At 41.9% G+C, this 21,332-nt stretch overlaps 1 protein-coding gene across 2 annotated transcripts; it reads right to left on the reverse strand.

The window, feature by feature from the left end:
* Positions 1-216: 216 nt before the first annotated feature.
* Positions 217-21,011, reverse strand: dnaaf5 (dynein axonemal assembly factor 5). Of its 2 annotated transcripts, none has more exons than XM_026324703.1 (13): positions 20,477-21,011; positions 19,689-19,873; positions 19,373-19,497; positions 19,047-19,165; positions 17,241-17,473; positions 16,497-16,721; positions 12,375-12,518; positions 10,788-10,956; positions 8,497-8,644; positions 5,636-5,786; positions 3,776-3,932; positions 3,301-3,492; positions 217-691 (listed from the first exon to the last, which is right to left on the reverse strand). In XM_026324703.1, the coding sequence occupies exons 1-13, from the start codon at positions 21,003-21,005 to the stop codon at positions 537-539; spliced, it is 2,532 nt and encodes an 843-aa protein (XP_026180488.1). In that variant the 5' UTR covers positions 21,006-21,011; the 3' UTR covers positions 217-536. The 2 variants fall into 2 exon arrangements, with proteins under 2 accessions (XP_026180488.1, XP_026180489.1); XM_026324704.1 differs by having other exon boundaries at positions 554-691; positions 3,301-3,367.
* Between the last annotated feature and the right edge of the window lie 321 nt (positions 21,012-21,332).

Below are 21,332 nucleotides of genomic sequence, written 5' to 3' on the forward strand. Positions count from 1 at the left end.
CATATTTAAAATATTCTGATTGATTTTATTTATGATTTATATTTACACATCTCAACAGTTAAATCTCAACAAACAACATGAGACAACGAGCCTAGAAAAATTAAGGACCAAATCAAGACACCCACCTGATCTCACTCATCACCACCTGTAAGCTCAGGTGTTGAGAGTTTGGATGAAGGACGGATGTATGAGGGTGTCACTATATATAAACACAACCACAGTCAGAACTTTTAATCTAAAATGAATGAAACATCAGAACCAAAGGCTTCAAATGCAACAAATGCAGAAATATCACTAAACAGTGAAAGGAGACATTCTCTATTAAAGGACATCCTAAAACCATGGCTGCAAACTCAGTCATGTGAAACAGTTGAGCAACTCTTAATTGTTGGGCCATTTTAATGAAAGCAAAAAATACTCTGTGGTATTTAGACTACTGTCACAGAAGATTATAAAACTGGATCTGATATACAAAAGGAGAATGTTGTTTCATTGAAGGCACAAACTAAAGTCTGTGTTTTTCTTTTGCTTGTGTTTCATTCAGGACAGTCTGCTGTAGCCTCTGAGGGCAGTGAGCTGATGTGCTGCAGCAACTGGTCACAGTAAACAGGAGTCCTCTGTTTGTCTCTCACTGCCTCCACCTCATGTTTCAGAAGTGCCGGGTGGACGGAGCTGCCTCTCTTCAAGATCTCTGGAAAGATAGATACGAATAACACAGGAGTCAGCAGTCACACTATGACATGGTAGAGAACATTGTCATATAAAAAGGGAAATACTCTGAGAATATTCAAAACCAAACAGAAATGTCTTCCATAAACAAATGTACGGAGGTATTCAATGTTAAAAGAACTCTAACTGGAAAAAGTTAATACAGCAGACTGCCCTTGAAGTTTTCTATAACAAGGTATAAAAAGCAGAACACCAGAAGGGGGCACTGATGAACCACACTGCAAACCGAAACATGTGCAAATGCCCTTAGCTTACACTAGGAGGCGATAATTCTCTGTAAAATATTTTCTTCCCATTATTTCCACACCTGCTGATTTTCAGAGGTATATAGAATTACTGGAATTTCTGTCAATGGATAAATGCTCTGGAAACCACAATAAAAAAGTACTGTTCCAGTGGTGACACGCTGTCACTCTGGATGAGTTAGTTCATGTAAACTCATAATCTGATACCCGCTTTTGTTGTTCAAGGAGATGGAGGGGATTTTTAGCTTTTGTGTGTACTGTACTTTGCTGGAAGTGGGACTTTGAATTAAAGGAGAACAATGATGACTTGTGAGAAGTGAGTTATGCTCGTGCCAACAGTCTGTGATTGAGCAGGTAGCAGCCGCGCTGCCAGGATGGTGGGATTATCAGGGTGGAGGACTGGAGGAGTGATTGGGGGGGTGGCGTCTGTCATGCTGTCAAGGCATGGTGCAGACATCAAGCCACTTCTTAAATATGCGTTTGAAATCCAAGAAGCATAAGAATGGGATCAACTACTGAAGGAACAAAGAGAGCGAGATAGACAGGAGGAAATACAGTGGGGAGGAAGAAAGAAAGCTTTAAGCAGAGCCGTGCATGAGAGTGAAGAATGCGTCCACATTTGCAGTGCAGGCGGTTACGGGTGCTGTCGGATACAGACGATCACTCAGGAAGATGTGAGGTCATCTTGTTTCACAAAGAGACTCCAGGCTGTCTACAAATCTGCTGTACTTCACGGGGATCACAGCTAGAAGAACTGGCTTACACATGATGATCTTTACATTTTATGGGCTCAGATATGCTGACAAAATGTTAGCTTGGCACCGCGCTCTTTTTTATGAAAAGAATAAAAAAGACTTGCAATAGTCTGTATTTTATTAGTGTCTATAGCTCAGTATTGGCTTCAAGGAAACTGACAATAAGAAAAACATTAAATATCACCACATGTCCTTTCACTAATTATCTGCTTCAGTTAGAGATAAATCATTGTAGCATATTCAGCCAACATAGAGACTGCAAAGAAATTCTCACAAAAGTCCCTGCCCTGTTTATAAACCACCGACTGTTTATCTGCATATCCACTTTGAAAACTTTACTGTAATACAGTATGTTCAGGTTTTTAAGTTCATTTACATATGCTATTCTGCCTTTTGCAGTTGAGGTTCCACATGCTTGATAACCAGTGGCAACAAAAAAAATGTATACTGTCTTTGGAATTCTTTCAAAAGCTGTATTGCCAAGGTAGAATTCATGGTATGAAGGCCATAGCTGCATGTGTTGAGTGTATAATGCCTTCTCAGGCATCTTATCACTGACTAAAGCATCAGCGCTCACCTGTGTCCTGTCAGAAGTAATGACAGCTAACATTCATGAGAGTGGAAGACAGTGAAAGTCCAGAAGATCTGTGCCTCAGATAGATGCTTCAGGAAAAGCTACTCAGACTTTCCACAGATACATCAATAAAACGTAGCTGTGAAGCTACAGGCTGTCACAGAAAATACTGGTTCTGAGGGCAGCAAGGGAGACAGAGGGATAAAAGACAAAAGGATTAGGCCGCATGGCCTCAAGGATAGATGTGGAAAGGCAGTAAAGGAAAAGGGGGTTCCCACGTGGTTGTCATGAGGTGGGACTGTTGTGGAAGAGAATGCTGGGTGGAGAGGCAGAGATTTGCCACACACAGACAGGCCAGTGTACCCTCAGGTGTATTGACAGGGGACTTATACAGATAATTCAGGCAAACATATGAACCTGTGAAGTCTCTCTCAGATGGGTGCTTATCTAAATCTGGATTTTGTGTTTCATTCTGGAGGGCCACCTCCACCCCAACTCTTAATAGACATACAGTACTTTAGCAGGGGAATTTCTTGTGTTCCTCTTGGTGATCAATTGCATGGAAAAGAAGGATAACAGAGTGCTTTTGAAATAAAGCAAAGGGACAATCTTCTGGCAGCATGCCAGCAGAATAATCTGGTGTTTGATAGAGGATACTCCTAGTTCCATGATGGTCTATGACCCGGCGGCCTGGTGTGCATATTGTCAAATCTAAATCCTGCTTTCATCACCACTTCCCATCCACCAACATCGGCTTTGCTATCTATATCAGCTAAATAGGTACATGCACACTTATCAATAAATGATACCAAGGACTGTCAACAATACACTAAAGGCCAACCAGAAAAAATATTATGGAAACCTTTGAAGATCCAGACTATAACTTCAGTTTTGTGTCCATTATGAAACATATGCATCTTCTCCTGTTAAGCACTCATCATCAACATCCTGTCAACTACTTTTTATGAGGTTGCAGGTTCAAGCACCACAGTCTCACCGAGCACTTGGTCCTGCACCAAACTGTCAGGGTCATCCAGGTGCAGGAGGAGCTGCTGGAAGAGGAGCTGTAGATGAGAAGCGCAGAGATCAGCATTGTAGTTTTTGGTCAGGCTCGACAGCCACAGCCCCATGGCCTGCAGAGCCACGCCACGCACCTCCCCGCTGCTGTCGTCTAGACGTTTCAACAACTCTATGGAGGGAAGACATCCACTAACAAATTACAATCACAGCATTAGGAAATAAATCATTCTCAGCTACTTAGCTGTTTAGTGAGTTATCTGCTTTTACTTTTGATCATCCTTTTTATTACATTTTGCCAATTTTAAGGATCAATTTTTTATTAGCACAATTTAAGTATCAGGCAGTAATGATCAGTCCCTGTATTAAAGGTGTGACATATAATTATTTAGAATATGTAGCAAAGTGTACATATAAATTCCAGTGTGTGCTGTGAAAAAATGGTTGTCATTTACCAGGATAAATCTTGTTGAGGACCTCAGGGTGGAGACTGGTTCCTATGAGTCTAAGTATTGTGGACAGAGAGCGACAAGCCAGCAGTCTGCCCATCTGAGAGTCCTCTTCCAGGGCCGACAAAACCCGGGGTCTCAGCTTCTCCTCCAGACATAAGAGCTTTACACAGAAAAGAGACCAATATATGCAGCTATTAAACATTAGATAGTTCAGAATCTGCCCACATGTTTAGTACAATTCAAACAAAGTAAAGTAGCTTTTTGAGATTACCAAAAAAAAAAAAAAAAGGTGTTTTTCTGTTTTTATTTTCTCATATGGATTGTCACAGTAAAGAAATGAATCCTCCAGTGAAGGTTATTAACCTAGAAGTTACTGACATGAATGCTTTGAGGTTGCATATCCACAACCACCTCCTTTAATTTCCAAAACACTCTCTAAGACTGTGCTCTTCCAATTCATTTACACACTTCAGTTAACAGTAAGAACTAGGAATAAAAAGACTGGTTTGTGAAAGTAAGAGCATCTCCACAGGAAAGCTTAAAGAACAGTTTCCACACTTTTATCATTTGACTGAGGTGAAATATTACCTGAAGCTTGACAGATTCACATGAGGCCTGGATCAGTTTGTGCAGACACAAGGGCACAGAGCCCAGAGAACCAGTGAAAATCAATGTTTTCGTTCAACCAACAGATGAGAAACAGAGGAAATGGACAAACAAGGTGAGGCTAAGCACGGTGAGCAACAGGCTCAAAGGTGATGGCTAAACCCTCTGTCATCTCGGCTGTTTGCTATCGAAACCATGCGGGTGAAAACAGTAATAAAGCAGCAAGGGGAGAGGGAGGGAGGGAGGAAGACAGAAAGAGGAGGAAAATTTGGCAGGGATGTGATCCGGCATTACATCATTGACAATCTGGGGGTGCCAAGTTTAACTGAGCTGTTAATTGTTTTCACAGGGACTAGTAAGGAAACAATGTCCTTTTAAATGAAAGGCTGTTTGAGTTGCCTCTGGAAACACACACATAACCTTCTGTTGTTATACCCATTAGGATACGTTGTTATTTCATCTCAGCCCTAACCTTATTTTGAACCCAAGCTCTGAGAAAAACTTTTCCAGGTTTTCTGTTTTTATGAGGATGTTCGGGTACTGTTAGATAGTAAGAGTTTGATCACACATCCACACTCACGCTTACATTGTCCACCAGCTGTAAGTTTTGTCTTGTAGTTAAAAGACGTGTCAATAGAAGAGGTGTGGAAGCCAGTTTCAACTGGTCACTTTGCACATGCGAAGGAAACGCAGCCAAATATGTGCGTGTGTGAGCTCACACACACACACACACACACACACACACACACACACACACACATACACACACTAACTGTGCACATGTTCCGACAGGCAGGTGCAAGGGCATGTCCCGGTGGTTCCTACATATAACAAAGGCCCAGAACAGTGGACGCATTGTTCCTAAGGGACCAAGGTATGTGAACCCGCTTGCCCCCACATACACCTGCTACCTACTACGGCCAGCTCTTTCAGCCAAGAAGAGAAAGATGGCGCATGATATATTTTCCTAAATGGCCAATTGGGACCATCTGTTTTGATGTGAAATGGACAAAACAGAATTGGAAATAAATGTCAACTCCTGATGGATTAGAAGAATGCACTACCACATCTTTTCCTTTACAGCTGAATCAATAAAAAGTGTTTCTGCAGATTGGACATCAGGAGTATGTACTGCTGGAAAAGGTTCACATCCAGTGTTTGCTTCCAATGCTAATTGGTCTCTTACAGGTGGAAACAGATGTAACCAGACATGTAGATATAGATGCCAGCTATGAAGTGTTTGTGCCTATGTTTTACCTGTTCGGGTGTGATGGTCCTTCTATGTAGAAGGGCCAGCAAACAACTGAGAGCTGCGGTGCGGACGGCAGCAGCAGTGCGACCTGCCTGCCAGACCAGGTTGGGAAGCAGAATGTCAGACAGGAACTTTTCTGACTCATCATGGAAAAGCCTGGAAGTGGACAAACATTAAAAACATGGAGACAGAAAAAGACATTTCTTACTGCTTCATATAGTAGGTATTGGGCATTTACATATTTTTAACAACTAGAAAGTACTCATATGTAATAGCACACATTCTGAGGACAAGTGAATGATGTTGGCTATGGGAATGCAACGTGACTGCTGAATTTCTAAGTAACTGCAACACAATGCCTATACTGCAGTATTTTTCCCACACTCTTTCTAAGGCAGAAGGGGTGGAGGGGGCCAGTTGAGAAGAAACAGGAGGCGAGGAGTAAAACATCTGGGTGTCCTCCTTTCTTTGCCACGCTGGCTTAGGCTCTCTGACATCCTCTCACACACTAGCAGACTCTGCTCTGGTTTCTGCTCCAAACCAACTCTACAAGCCCTGGAAGTTGCCTTTAGCTTCTGAGCGTTCAGCTGGGGTCCCATTAAACCTGTCATGCACTTGCAAAAATGTGCAGTAACATTTTAATGCCAGCAGGGGGAGACTGTGTGCCAGTATTACAGCCAGGTCTGTACCGCTGCAAACAGTTGTTTCATCTTGACAGGTACTGAAAGCGTGTCGTGAATAACGAAGATGGAAGGACATATTTCCAGACTACAGGGATGATCGTCCATGGGAAAAGAAAGTAGAAATTTACTGCACAGACACTCAAGCACACACTGCGAAGGAGTTTTGACTGTACATCTCATGGGCCTCTACACAGTGAAGCTGTCTGTGCTTCTGTAATGCTCACAAAGCAGCTGCAGAGCAAACAACTATCTCACGGCACAACACAGATGAAAATGTCTTCACAAGTAACTGAGTTGTCATCAAGTAGGCCAGCGAAGCAATTCAGTAATATCAAAACCAAATATGGAATAAGAGGGAGACCTCACCCCAGAAGCAGCTTATTTTTCTTCTTTTATGTCTTGAAAACTGAAATTAGGCCTACAGACCTTTTGTGGTTCCTGCATACATGAAAGCACACCTTTTTTATCGTCTCTGTAAAAGGAACGTGATTTTGACTTGCCACATCTAGGAAAAAAAAAGTATGAACTTACATTTCTCACGCATCACTTTCTTAGCTTTCACATCCAGTTTTTAATCACAGCACACAAATCCACATGAAACGAAAACATTATCTTTGTGTGGATGAAAGACAGTTGCATGTGCACAAACTTACTTTCCCTTTCTGCTTGTTCTATAGGAGAGCTGTCATTAAGTCATTTTGGTTGGAGAACAAAGAAAAGAGGTTTTCCTTATGACTATTATTGTCCTCTTGATGACATATAGTGTGTGTGGGCTACAATCTGTTGAGCACGGTTTGGGCTATAAATCATGGATGAGTATGAAAGGAAATCTTATGGCAGACCACACAGCCCCACGTAGTGTAAGTTAAGCATTTATCTGAAACCTTTTGAAGCTGTAACATGATTTCTATCTCTTGATGGTTCTGTGATTACCAGAGATATAACTCAGGAATGAGGCAAAGAGTTTGCAGCACAGGTGGCTGAACAGTAAGTGTGGAACAGACAGAGGCTTCTTTTGTCTAATATGCACATTTATGGATAAAATAATCTCATGAAAGCTGAAAGCAAAGTTCTAATTTCCGTGTTTCTGGCAAAGACAGCAGAAATATTTTGGCTTGTTGTTTATGTGTCATATTTCACTGACGAAGTCGGTCTTGTACTCTTTACACTGTTGCCAGGTTCAAGCCAAAGGTCTCCCCACACAAAGATTAATAGTCTATCCCTTATATTATCCAACGGAAACACCTACTAACCCTTACAGACCTTTTGGCTGTAGGGTTATGGTTAGAGACATGCTGCACAGATGTCTCCATGACAACACTGTGGACAATGTTTATCTTCCTGATCGACAGGAGCAGCTGCTGTGATCGCTGAGACCTGGGATGGGCCTCAGGCTTAATGCATTCCCTCAGATTAGAGCTCTGTGCTCTGAGCCCAGACTGAAGACAACACAGCTGAGGACTCAGAAGGGACCCTGGAGGGAAGGGGGTGGGGAGAAGGTACAGAGGTGGACAGGAGCAAACAGAAGCTCCTCTCTGGGTGCCAGTCATACCCCCTATTCTAACTTTGTCAACAGTCAATAATCATTCAAATTAGATGAGATTTGTCTAGATGACAGACAATGAGAGTTTCAGAAAATATTTTTTCCTTTTTTCCTCTTGAGTGATGCTAGGCAGTGATTAATTTGAGTTTATCTACATGATACTTCTTTAGAGACCATTTTGGAATGGATAATAATTTCTGGAGTACCATAACTCTATCACATCTGGCTATAACCCAATCACCAAACATATGACTCTTCTCGGATAAACTTTAGCTCCAAAAACAAGCTGAGACGCTTATGAAAAGACACCACTGTGTGTATTATTCTAATTATGGTCCCTTGTTGGTGCATTGTCACAAGTCTAAAAATATGAACTGTGATAATGATGATGACTTGGAGAACTCAACTAAAACTCAAACAACTGAGTGTAACATCACATAGATGTATGTGATGAAAAGGTGGAAAATAAACCTGCAATTTATCATGTTATATATGTCTTTGTTCTTTGCAAAAGATGAGAGAACTTCTCATAAACATACTAAACAAAAGTCTCCTTCCTAAAACAGTTTCATAAGCTTACTTGCTCTCTGTGTGGGCTTGTGTGTATTTCTATCTGTATGTGTGCATGTGTCCCTCTTACCCCTGGGAATCCAGTGTGTTGGCTGCATCCATTAGCAACTTCGCAAGCATTGTGAAGATGCTCATCCGCATTTCTGGGTCTTTGTCTGGTTGGAGGCAGATTTGCAGTAGAGGCATCAACTGGTTCACAAACTCCCCTATCACTGGACCTATAACACATACACAGACATAGTTTGCTTTACTATTGTTGTGACACTTTATTGAACCTAATGAGTTCCCAGATCTGCAAAAGAACTTTGGACTTTCAGTGTCACTGTGCAAGAGCTTTTTCCTTTGTTATGACCAACCAGCAAAGGCCCACACAGACTCAAGAGCTTTTTTTGACCAGAGGGCTTGTGTTATTGAAACCTCACTGGACTGGTGAGACAGTGACACACAGCTCAGAGGAAATGAAGCATAAAGTGTTTATGTGACAGAGCATTTCTCTAAAGTATAAGTGTCTTTTATGAGAAAATAAGAAAGTCACAGCATAGGTATGCCTAGTTATACTCATGCCCACACACACACCCACTAGCAGTCTGACTGCATGTTTACAGAGCTATATATAGTAATCTCAGTAAGTGTAATGAGTGATAAGTGTCTGTGCCCTGTTTGGACTCAATTGGACAGACACAACAGAAGACAGAGTAAATTACGTGACTGCCTGAGGGTCATGGCCAACGCCATAAATACATATGGGAAAACAGTGAGAGAGATAAAAGTTTAAAAGGAGACCTATCTCATCCAGTAGGAACGTGAGTGTATCATTTAATCACAGGTGTTTGAAGAGACGTCTCCAGGTTGTCTTAAAACAAGTATGTTTATGACGAGAAAGTGATAAGAGATGTCACTACATCAATAGACAAACACACTTCTCATTATTGCTCTTGAGCAAGGCACTATAGAGACAGAGTGAGGGGGCAGTCACTCCAGTCTATACACAAAGGATCAGACATTCTCACACCAGCTAAAGAACAAAAGATTGTGAGGAGGATATGAGAGGACAATAATTATTCTGGTCTCCAACAAGTACAGATGGAGTGTGTGTGAAGAGCTGATGACCAAGCAAAATGACCAATTCTCAATTGACATATTAACTACCGACAATTGTTTAGCAGAAGGACGAATTTCCTGAATCATGTTCACATCAAACACAACAGCCACGCGTTGCTGTGGGTGATAAAGTCACTGCGTATGTCAATAGACCAAAGATCACTTCTGTAAGAATAAAACCTAGGGAAGCTTAGAGCAGCACTCAACATGTACAAATAAAATACACACACGCACACGCATGCACACGCACACACACGCACACACACACACACACACACACAAGGCTTAGCTTCAAAGTGGCCTTGATCCAGGGGAAGGTCAAGAGTAGGCAGCTATGGTGCTGTTTGATGTAGTGACCTCCATGGGGATCACTGAGTGGACTTTGAATGGACTGGTCAGTTGGCCATGGAGTGTGTGTGAAAGGATTAGATGGAGAAAGGGATGGAGATGAAAGTGTGGCACAGGGAGGTGCTGAAGACAATGGATTATATGGCATAGAGGAAAGTGAAGTGATGTCTCAGCATCAAAGACACGATCACAGCTTTTTACACCACTGCACCACACACACACACCCAAACACAGACTAACACCTTTAGGCAAGTCTGTGACACTGGCTGACTGACAAACAGAAGGAGAGACAGGGATTTACAAAAGTCAGTAAGTCAACTAGTGCTAATCACAGCTCTGCCTTTTTTCTGTGTGGGAGTGTCTGACCATGATCCTCTCTGCCTGGGCAACAGAAAATAATGAGAAGTTCCTCCTCACTGTTTGCAGGTCTGTGGATGGTGGTCTTTGATGGGTAGTGGTAATGCTCCATTGGTATTTTGAATAATAAATGATATGCTAACATTTGTTATTTGCCCTTGCATCTATCAAGTGGTGCTGACATTTACTCTGATCAGCACTGAAACACAATAACACCTATTTACCTTTAGATGCAGTGTGGGACTATGTAAAACATCAATGAGAAGAGTGAGTTTGGAAAAATGAAGGCTAATGAATGCTACAACACTGACAAGTTAGTGCCTTGACTTTCTGTTTGCAGATACAATAAAATTATTTTTATGGACCAATTTCCAACTATTTTAGCAAACTATGTGGAACTTTTATGCAAAAGAAAGAAAGAATCTATGCTGCTTCTATGACAGAATGCGAACGCATTCTGTCAGAATGCAAACAGAATGCAAACTTACAGAATGCAAACTTACATGCAACTGCAGTACAATTTGACAATGTTTAGCTTGAGGCTTTAATTCTCACCTGACTGTGTGACTACAACATACAGTTGGAGTCTCTGAGGGGAGTAACTGGACCATGTGTTGACAGAGGCAGACAGCCCGTCCAGCAGTTGGCTCATATGTTGTCTATAGAGCTCCATCACAGAGTCCAGGCCCTGCACCTTACACAAGCATCGTGCAATCTCCAAGGCCTGCAGGAGAAGGTGAACAAAATTAGAACATGGAACCATTAAATCATGTTTTAATTTAATCATTTAATTCTTAGGAATGCTAGGAATGCTAAGTAAAGAGTTGACAAGAATAAGTGATAACAAGTAGGGCTGTGTTTACGTTTACAATTACAGCTGTTTTCTTTAAATTTCAGGAGCTCTTCAGATCATGCTCTCATGAGAGAGACCATCATGTGAAACCATGGGAAAAGCAACACTGCAGACATGACAAGGTTTCACACATTAACCCTCTCAGAAACAAAAACCCCGACAGATACACAGGATGTCACAAAAGCACAGGAACTGACAGAAACATGCACACATGCACAGACATGCACCAATAAAGCTGAGCCAAGAGGAAAGGGCAAGAATGAGAGATAGGAGAGTAAATAATTAGCTGACTCTTTAGGTCAGGGGAACAGACCTTTAGGGCACTTCATAGTTCCCTTCATAGTCCCTCTGGGATGAACAGGGACAGAGACAATATCTGAGTCACAAATCGGCCCCGTTAGAAGAGAACTAGACAACCCTGAGCTGTCCACTGATGGGAAAGACGTGCCCCTTTTATGGGAAAAGATGTTCGACTTTTCCTCTGGTCCGGGAATGCCCAAGGCCACTCTCACCCTCCCTCGCTTTCTTAATCCATTCCTTCCCATCTCTTCTCTAACATGCCAGTGCAAACAGATGTAAACACACATGCATACTGGAAGCCTATGTGGTGTCTGGGAAGCATCAGTGTCAATTTCTTCCCACCACTCTCCCTGTCATTAGCCTCCTACAGCGACGAGAAGTTAGGCGACAGCCTGGCCTCATATACTGTTGGTTTCTCTTGTCACTTTTCCTGTTTGTCCCTTGGCATTTGGAGACTGACCACAACATGAAAGCTTGTTAGTTATATATCAGTTTCATTTTGTGACCTGTGGAGGCGTTTTGGAGCCACAAATTGAGCTGGGCTGATGACACACACCTGCTAAGAAACACAAGTCATTGGCCCTTGTCTATTTTTTTCCTCTATTTCTGTTTGTCTCTCCTTGTACACTTTTCACCCTCCTGCTTTCATCCAGGACTGGATTTTAAGTTCCACTCCAAAGGTGCAATTTCAGCTCCCCTGGCTAAGTGGGTAATTATACTGTTGACCATGCCCACTTTGAACAAGTACAAATGCTTACATTCTTTGAATAGCTCTTTTGCTTCATAAAAACGTCTTGCATTTTTCATGAAAAGGAATGTAAAAAAGAAGTGAAGATGGAAAAGCATTTAAAAAGTGCCATGTCAGTGAAGAATTAAAGAATTACACATGAGATAACACGCTGGTTTGCATAGGCGAACAAAGTGATGGCAGGGCTGCAGAGAGTATATCTGGGATTGTATGTCCATATTGCTAAGATGCATTTTCTCACCTTTTCACTGACATTTGGCTCAGCGGACAGACTTTGGACAGTGACCAGCACCTGCAGCAGCTGCAGGCTGACGGAGCCACAGTCTGACTCACACTGACGAAGAAGCACGTCCACGCAGGCCAACAACTGCTCTAAGTACATAACCTGAGAAAGGGGGAGAGTGGAAAAAGTATTATAAGATTGTCTTGTCTGGATTACAGCAGGTCCTTTGAGAAGGATTCAGCTTCGATGTTCTTTCTGTTTTTTAATGACCCTTGTTGCACTTCAGTTCTCACAGTCCTCGGTCCTTAATCATTTCCTCCATACTTTCTCTTCCTAATCGCCACCTGTAACCAAGTGACTATCTCATTTTTAAAACAACACAATAACTTCAAGTGAGAACTTTTTTTCCAGCTTCGAACAGAAGCATGTGTGAGACTGCTGTCACTTGTCAGCATGTGTTGTGGTGAGCTAATGTTTAGACAAAGACCTGCAGCTCAGGCTAATTTCCATGCCATCACTGGGATCATGGCCTCTTTTCCTGTTTTCTTGCAGTCTGTCATTAGGGCTGGATGGTGGGGAATGACAGGGGGTTGTGGCTGGAATGGAAGGTATAAGTGTGATTTTGTATGTAGAGGACTCAGAGGTAAAGGTGTTTGCTTTTGTCTAGTGGGGACCTTAGTTTGTGTGAGCAAGAAATACCACTGAGCTCGGCTGGCAAATCTAAGAGCCATCACTAGGGGGTGCACTATCGTTTCCTAAATTTGAGTAGCTCTGTGCAGCACAGCTTGGAATTATTCTGAAAGGAAAATAAGTGTTAAGCCAGGAGTGAGAAGGAAGTTGTGGGACTTCAAGTCTGCAAGGCATATGAGCATTTGTTTTTATTTTGCAATAGAGTGTTGACCACATGCAGGAAAAAAGCATGTGCTTGAGTCCAGAGTGTTAGTTAAATGTAAACACATTTTCCTGAGCCAGTTTGAGGTTAAACTAAACTTCCACACTGCCCTGAAAAACCACAAGTTGCCCTCATTTCTTCAGATGACTCAAAATACCTACACAGGCATACCCGCTGCAATGTGCTCATTCCCTACTTTCGTTAATGTGTTCAAATAGTCATTAATGGGGAAATCCCACCCTACTGACTAGCACATAAACACACCAGGAGCTCTGAGGAGGCAGTCATGGAAAAAACATGACAAAGAGTGGCGGGTACACGCATACATTCATATTATACATGCATGGAAAACAACTATTAGGGCTGGATGAGAGAGAAAGAGCGAGAGCGGTGTAATGACTAGGTGGACACCTGGAGGCAAGCAAGATACACCTGGTTTCATTAGCCTGGGCATGCTCCAGAGGCCTTGTTACACAGTGTGTGCGCACACATCTGTCCACCACTGTATACATCAATTACACACAACTCCATTTTAAGGCTCTGGACTCGTATCCAGTGGGGAGCCCACCCCCTTAAGTGACTGGTGTTGCTATGGAATCAGGTAAACAAACACTAGTGGATGTGATGCCGACCCCCTTGCAACCAGGTAAAATGTGCTCTCTTCTCTTTCTTCTCCATCTGTCGGTCAGTGGAGCAGTGAGCAGTAATGCAGCTGTCCGACAAAGGGGAGGCATGCAGGAGACATGTTGACGTATGCAGATATGTTTGTGTATTCAGCGGAATAACAGTCATTGTGACATTTTGGAATTTCAGACAGACAACATAAAAAGAGACACAGCCTTCATTTTCTCCCTGCTCCACTGGTGATCTGTTCCTTTCGGCTACTTTTTAGTGTTTCACCAAGACAGCACATCCAGTGTTAACAAGCCTGGTTGTAAATATGCCTGTTAATTCATTGTCAGGCCTTACTTACTACAGTCTTTACCAATTTATTCCAGCCCTGCAGATACAGTGATGCCTTTGTCCCCATGGCAACCCACAACGCAATACTCAGCTGTGTAAGGTGTATGTGTGTGTGGTGGGGGTTTCCTAAACCTCTGTGGAATATCCATTTAAAAAGAAATCCATATGTGACTCATAACCAAACACCCTATATAAACTACACAGGGCACCTCAGAACCATTGGCTCGCCTTTTACTTTCCCTGAAGCCCTTCACATCATCTTCAACCTATGGCCAATATTTTTATTTTTCACGGTGCATCTGCCAGTTATTTTTGAAAGTTGTCGTTTTTCCCTACTTAAATAATAAAAAGAAAACAAGGACTTCAAAGAGTCAGCAAAGTTAAGTTGTGGAGAGGCATATATCAGCTTCCAGTCTTGTGCTTTTTACCCAAACTCCCCATTGCCTCTGCTCATTTTGAAGAATATTTATATTTCATCTCTTAAACGATTTTATTTTGTCTAAATCAAGCATTATTTTTTATTTCTCCCTAGGGTTAACGCAACATATAAATATCTCAACTATCCTGTATTTTATAGTTTTCAAAAAGCTTTATTAAAAAAGTAAACAAGGTTAATGAGTCTTCTCTTTCGATGTCTTCACTGCTTGTGTTTCTGCAGGTCATTAAATCATTATCAAACACAGTACAGTAAATCAGTTCCTTATGAAGGATTTGAGGGCTAACCATCACTTCAGATTGAGCAACTGTGCAGTAAATGAGTGCATAATACTCTGGGTCAGCATTTCAGCACAGAGAGAAAAAGAGGGTGCTGGATGCAGGTGCTCCTGTCTCCAGTGGTTTTATTTACAGCTACACAGTGATCTGGCCCTGCTTCCTGCTATGAACCTTGCCTGTTGTCGAAGAATGGTGCAGATGCTTTGTCTTGGCTGAGCTCTTGAATCTGTTCTGCCCTCAAAAACCGAGACAAAGAGAATGACTGAGGGAGATAGATGGAGACACAGGCAGAGAGGAAACAGGGGTCTGCCTCCATCTGTGCGACAACAGGTCTCTGTCCTGTCCTTTTAGTTGTCTCTCTGTCTGACCCTGCCATATAGTGATGAGGTAGGACAGAAAGGGTCAGCTTCCCTTCCATTTATCACAGACCCTGAGCAGACGGGCTTTGAAATTTCAGGGATTCTTTTAATGGCTCGGCTGGACCGTAGTCTACTGCTGAGACCTTACACATGGCTAAAAAAAACAAAGCCTATCCATTGCCTTTTCTGCTCACAGAGGTCAGAGCAGCCAGGCAGGGGTCAGTAGAAATTAGCAGATTTTTGTTATTATTATCCCAAGGAGGAAATTCCTTGAGGCCTCATTGGGAGGGGGTTGGGTCATGGGTATAGGTGAGTCAATGCTGTGGCAGGAACAGAAAATAGCTCTCTGCGAGACAACTGTTATTTTGATTCTGAAAGGGAAACATATTTGGTGTAAGAGGAAAGGAAGAAACAGCTCCTGACTCTATGGGATTTTTCCACTGGCATACTTATTACTTGCAGTACATCAATGGTATTTTTAATCATTTCTTCTGCTATGTAAAAAAATAAAGATAATTTCAATGTCGTGGTCGCAAATTTCACAGTTGCATGTGAGCAGGGGCATTTTGATCAGAGGCTTGTAATGTTAGAATTGAAAAACACCACGTGGCTGCCCTGTCACTTTAGTAGGGTCGGCATTTTTGAGAGTTACTTAACAGTGAACCCAGTGAACTCAATGTGTACAGTAGTGCTATTGAGAACTCCTGAAGACTGTTAACTAAAACCCTTTTAAGAGTTGTGGGATCTTATCGTGAAACCTATTTCCATAAGGGACAAACAGAGCAAGAAATTTACATTATGACTGCTGCACTGCCACCACTGTCACTGCCAAAAATAAGAGTGCAAAGGTACATAGAGGGAGTTGAAAATGACCATCTGTGACACTGCCAAAATCACCTAACAGAACTGGAAAAGAAACAGCTGGTGCACAGACTAGAGTGCATGGTGAGGTGGGGTGGATGGGGAATTGAGACATGGCAACCTTTTGAGTGCAGAGAAAACCTGGCAAACCTGTCATCAAAACAAATCTGACTAATGTTTTCATATTTTAAACAGCTACCTTTTCCCCTTCCACACTAAACATCAGGTGTGCTGCAACTCCATTAAAACATGAGAAGGATGTGGTTGTACTGGGTGTGAATGAAGATCAGTCATTCTTAGGTGAATAGGTTTAAAACAACCACAACCAAGCCCAAGCTTCCCTCTGCTGACCTGTTCATATTCCTGGCAGACGTCGGGCTGGACCAGTGTGTTGGCGATCTGTTCGAGATGTGGTATAAGGAGAGGTTTGCAGCAGCCTTGTAGCACTGCAGTCAGGACCATGATGGGGACCCAGGGGTGGGAGGAAGAGTAGGGGGTTGCCACATGATCCAGCAGTAGCTTGAGGAAGACAGCAGGAGGGACAAAAGTCCCCAACAGTTTAGCAGCTGCCAGGCACTAAATGTAGGTACAGAGAGAGAGAGACACACAAATAATGAGTGAAGAGAGACACCGAGACAAGAGGGAGTGTAAAGAAGAATGAGAACAACAGGAAGTGCTTTTATTAATCTACAGTACATCAAAGGTCTAAAGAATCCTCCTATGTAAACAGGTGCATCCCATGTCCTTGAGCCCTGCTCAGCCCAGTCTAAATTGAGGACAGTAGATAGACCTACTTATGATGTGAAATGCTGACTCAAAGCACAACAGATGTGTCCTGAAATCATGCCATCTAGTCATAAATGGAATGACAAAAGAATTGTATTGTGTCTGAGTTCAAAAATTACTAAATGACCACCCAAAAAAGGAAGAACAAGATAATGTGTAACATCCTGTTAATCTGATGACTGGGACTTATATATTTCCAGTGTTGATAGATTTGTTCATTGGAAAATTAAATTAGGTATTTCTTTATGTACACGTTACAAGTGGAGATTTTCTTTACTTTTGAAACTGAAAAATCACATTCAAACTCACATTGCTGACCACATCCCTCTCTGTGTCAGTGCAGGCCCGGTAGAGGGTGGCGAGGAGAGGCTGCAGATGCTGGGTGCTGTGGTCCTCAGCGTGAAGGAGCAGCACAGAGAGCAGCTGAGAGGTTCTGACCCGTGTGGGCACCAGCCAGTCAGTTAAATCGTGGGTGATGGCCGGCACAAGCCTGCCGAGGTTTCTCACCACCAACTCTCTGCAGCCCAGTCCTGGACGCTCCACTGGATGAGAAAGTAAAGAAGTTGCATGAATGGGCATATATATCTGTATACATTTTTTTGTGGGTTTTATTTTATAATGTGTGCATTCCTTGTCTATGTGTGGTCTACTCGTCTATCTTTTATTAGATATTGTGGAATTATGAAATCTATTCTGTCTATATTGTTATCTGAATACTAAGAAAAAATATTTGTTGAACGATGAATATAACGTGTTCCCAGTTTTTACATGACCAGGCTTAAAGTCATACATTTCCCAACAATGACTTTTTATGATTACAATTTGTCCATAAGGGTCTTGTCAGACGAAGTGAAATGCAAAATAACCTTCAACACTTCTAACCCTGCACTTCACCCTGTCTCCTGTGCTCCTCCCTTTTTCTCCTTCACGTATAGGACGAGAGGACTAAAGGGAGAAAGAGATAAATCAGAGAAACACATCAGAACAAGACAAAACAAGACCCTTTCTGGTTGTCTCTCACTGTCTAACAGTGACCTCCTCGCACTTGGAGGCCCGACAGATTTATGATGGTAAAAAAAAGAGAAAAACAAAGAGGGGGAGAGAGAGAGAGAAAGAAAGAGAAAGAGAGATAGAACGAGAGAGAGACTGCCTTCCTGTTTCTGTCCCAAGGCACAGCCAATCTTCATCTACATTGTCACAAGTATAGAGGTTTCAACCAAAATGGTCTAGGAACTGTACCCCTCACACTCTTTGCTGGGCCATAAAGGAAGTTTCTGTTAACTATGTTTAGGTTCACATTTATTCCCTGCCCCAAGGCAGACATTTTTCCAAGTTAGTGCCTGCACTGAGAACTACACCGTCAAAGACAGCATCAGTTTTTACTATATGTCATGAACTTGAACAATTATAATAGAGAGATGATTTAATAACACGAGGTATAGTAATAACATTGACATTTACATTTGCATTTAGCTGGTGTGACAGGTGCTTTATTATTCATGGGGTGGGACTGGTGAAGCCAATGCACAAGCAAACTTTATTGTGGAATTCAAACACCATTCCAAACTTCTGATTTCACTTAAATTAGTCCTTCCAGTCAAAAATCCAAAAAGATCATCTTGCAGGATGTAAGAAAGGCTGGTCTTATGGTCTGAGCTTAAGCTGTATCCCAAGGATTTTCTGCTCAGGTTATTGCACTAGAAAAACATCAGGTCTGCTTAGACAGTCTAGTCCTTCCATCACACAGGCTGAACATACAGTTTCTACCTCAGTGCTGTGTTGAATAAATGACAATGACAAACACTAGAAACAAATAAAAACTTTGGGTGACTGTAGAAATAGTATCTCTCAACAGTACCACCTAAGTTCTCCAACAGGGACAGACAGATATGTATTTGTATAAATGACATATGATATTGGATTTAGGAAATTTAGTTTTATGTCACCAATCTTTAACAAAGCTGACACACAGAGACAGATAAACATTCATGCTCACATTCACACCAAATAAATCACACCATTTTATTAAATATATGTAGATCTCAAACACAGGAATAACTACTCGAACTATATATAAGAAAATGTCAGAGAGCAGGAAAGAAGCTAGTGACTGACCTCCTGATGGGTAGAAGACAGGTGGAGCGATGTGGAAGTCCAACTTGTCCTTGAGGTCATCCTCATTCTCCATCTCCCACTGTGCACCTACCTGCTTCCATTGGTCAGCTGCTAAAAGCCTGCAGTACGAGGGCAGAGACACCTTCTCAATGATCAACACTGTCACTGTTATCAGTATTACATACGACATTTTAGAAATGTTTTAGATAATTGGATGATGCACTTTTTTTCCATATGACAGATTACAACTTAACCTGAAAAATAGTATGTAAAATATGTGATATATGTGAAGTAAATGGGAAAAGTATGACTGTATCCTCTTTTACCGTATTTCTGGTATCTCATCATTGATGCTGCTCAGCAGGAGTGGGATGAGTTTGTGGAAATAAGAGTACCTGTCTCTCATGTGAAGTAGCCAGTTGCCAACAACTGCAGTCACAGCTTTTCTCACCTGGACCAAACAAGAGCAAGACAGATAGTATGTGAACATGCATGTTTCATTCTGGAATTTATATGTAGGTTTCCGTATGAACCTAATAAATCATTTGACTTAAGCACAGGACAGCATGCTTTGAATCTGAAGAAAGCTAGGGGAGAATAATCTAACTGGTAGTTCTTACAATATTATTGAAAAAACTGAACCTGTGGTGAGTCATCAAAAAGTCTCTGTGCCAGATGAGACAGCACATCGTCCACATTTTTCCCAGTGCCATACTGAATGACCGCTCCAGTGGCTTCGATGACAGACACTCGCACACGTGAGTGCTGATGAGCAATCGTCTGCATGAGAGGTTTGACCAGATTCTCAGCCTGCATATGAAACTGCCCTGAGGAGAGAAAAGTGAAAAATATTTCAGTCCACTCCATTCATTTCACTAATATACTAACTACATCCATGAATTTTGGTCAGAGCAATATCCTTATACAACTTTAAACGTCTTTGTAGTTATGCACTGATTATTCTCAATTCTTTATTGGTAACAAAGTATGTCCTCTCACACCTCTAAATGTAACACGGCCCCAAAAACAACATGTCTGTGACCCACGAAATTAATCATTTCAAGTAATCATTTTAATGACATTAACTGATTACTTGATTGACAACAAAACTTAAAGACTAAACAGTCTGACACTTTAAGCTGGTGACAATGGGACTGAAGTCATTTTGCCATGCAATCCCAAGTGGTTGAGAACCACTGGACTAAATAATTAACTGGAAACATAAACAAATTCATCGATGATATTTATTGCTTAAGAGTAATGGAATCACCTTGCCTTAATATTACCATTGTGAAATTACACATCTAGATTTATTTTAGCCCTTTAATGTAATTGTATAAGTAGGACAAGCAGCTTTTGTGCCTCAAACATATCCTCGTACCTCGAAACCATGGCAACAGAATCGATCAACAAGAAGAACCGTCACCAACCTGGTACACATTTCGCAAAGTTTATTGTGCATTTGCAGCTTTCTCTTTTGACCTCTGGGAAAGGATCGACTATAGTTCGCTGCAATATGTTGATCATCTCGTTCAGATATGGCGCTAAATGCTTCCCGCACACCTCCACTGTCAGAGTCAACATTTCCACGGCACACAGCCGAAGCTCCTCCGCCGGCTCCAAAATCTCTTTGTCCCCGAGCCTCTGAGCCAGGCAGGGCATGAGATAAGCCAGTGACTCCTCCGGCTTAGGAACACAACGAATAAACTCTGTTATCACCGCTATTGCAGTTTCTCTACATCTTTCCATCGGATCTGACAGACATTTCAGAAGAGGCTTGAGGAGGGCAAGAAAAACCTCCTGTAGGACGTCGCTGGAAAGTCCTTTATCTACAGTCTCCCTCTTGATTTGCTCAAGAGCCCGTTTTCTTGTCGCCTTGTTGTCTTCGTTTAGACAGTTTAAATGTCGTGCGAGTCCTCTCAAAACGTCAGAAGCAGCATGATCGCCTCCAACCGCCATCTTGACTGTCGTTATAGTAACCAGCATCTGCACGACAAACAAACGGCTGCTTTACGATAGCTCCCGATTCAAAATCTCAAACTTTATTTGCATTGACAAACACATCTGCTGATGTGTACCTGTGCGTGTTATGAACCTGAATTAAAAACAAACACACAAAATGTATAGTTAGAAGTCAAAATTGACACAAATAAGTTGACTTAACATTTCTTATTAGGAAGTAAATTAAAAATAACAACATTATTCAACTTCATAATAAGGTGACGTGCTTGTCTAACGTTAGTGATTTGGTGGCACTATAATGTAACAGTTAATTGTTGTACCAAG

The sequence above is a fragment of the Mastacembelus armatus genome, chromosome 8 (assembly GCF_900324485.2).
Source record: "Mastacembelus armatus chromosome 8, fMasArm1.2, whole genome shotgun sequence".
Taxonomy (NCBI): Eukaryota; Metazoa; Chordata; class Actinopteri; order Synbranchiformes; family Mastacembelidae; genus Mastacembelus; species Mastacembelus armatus.

Coding starts and splice junctions, on each gene's coding strand:
- dnaaf5 (XM_026324703.1), bottom strand. CDS start 21,005: ATGGCGGTTGGAGGCGATCATGCTGCTTCTGACGTTTTGAGAGGACTC. Junction 5,787..8,496: donor AACACACTGGATTCCCAGGG/GTAAGAGGGACA, acceptor GTCCACTTCCAG/GCTTTTCCATGATGAGTCAG. Junction 692..3,300: donor GGTGCAGGACCAAGTGCTCG/GTGAGACTGTGG, acceptor CTATCTTTCCAG/AGATCTTGAAGAGAGGCAGC.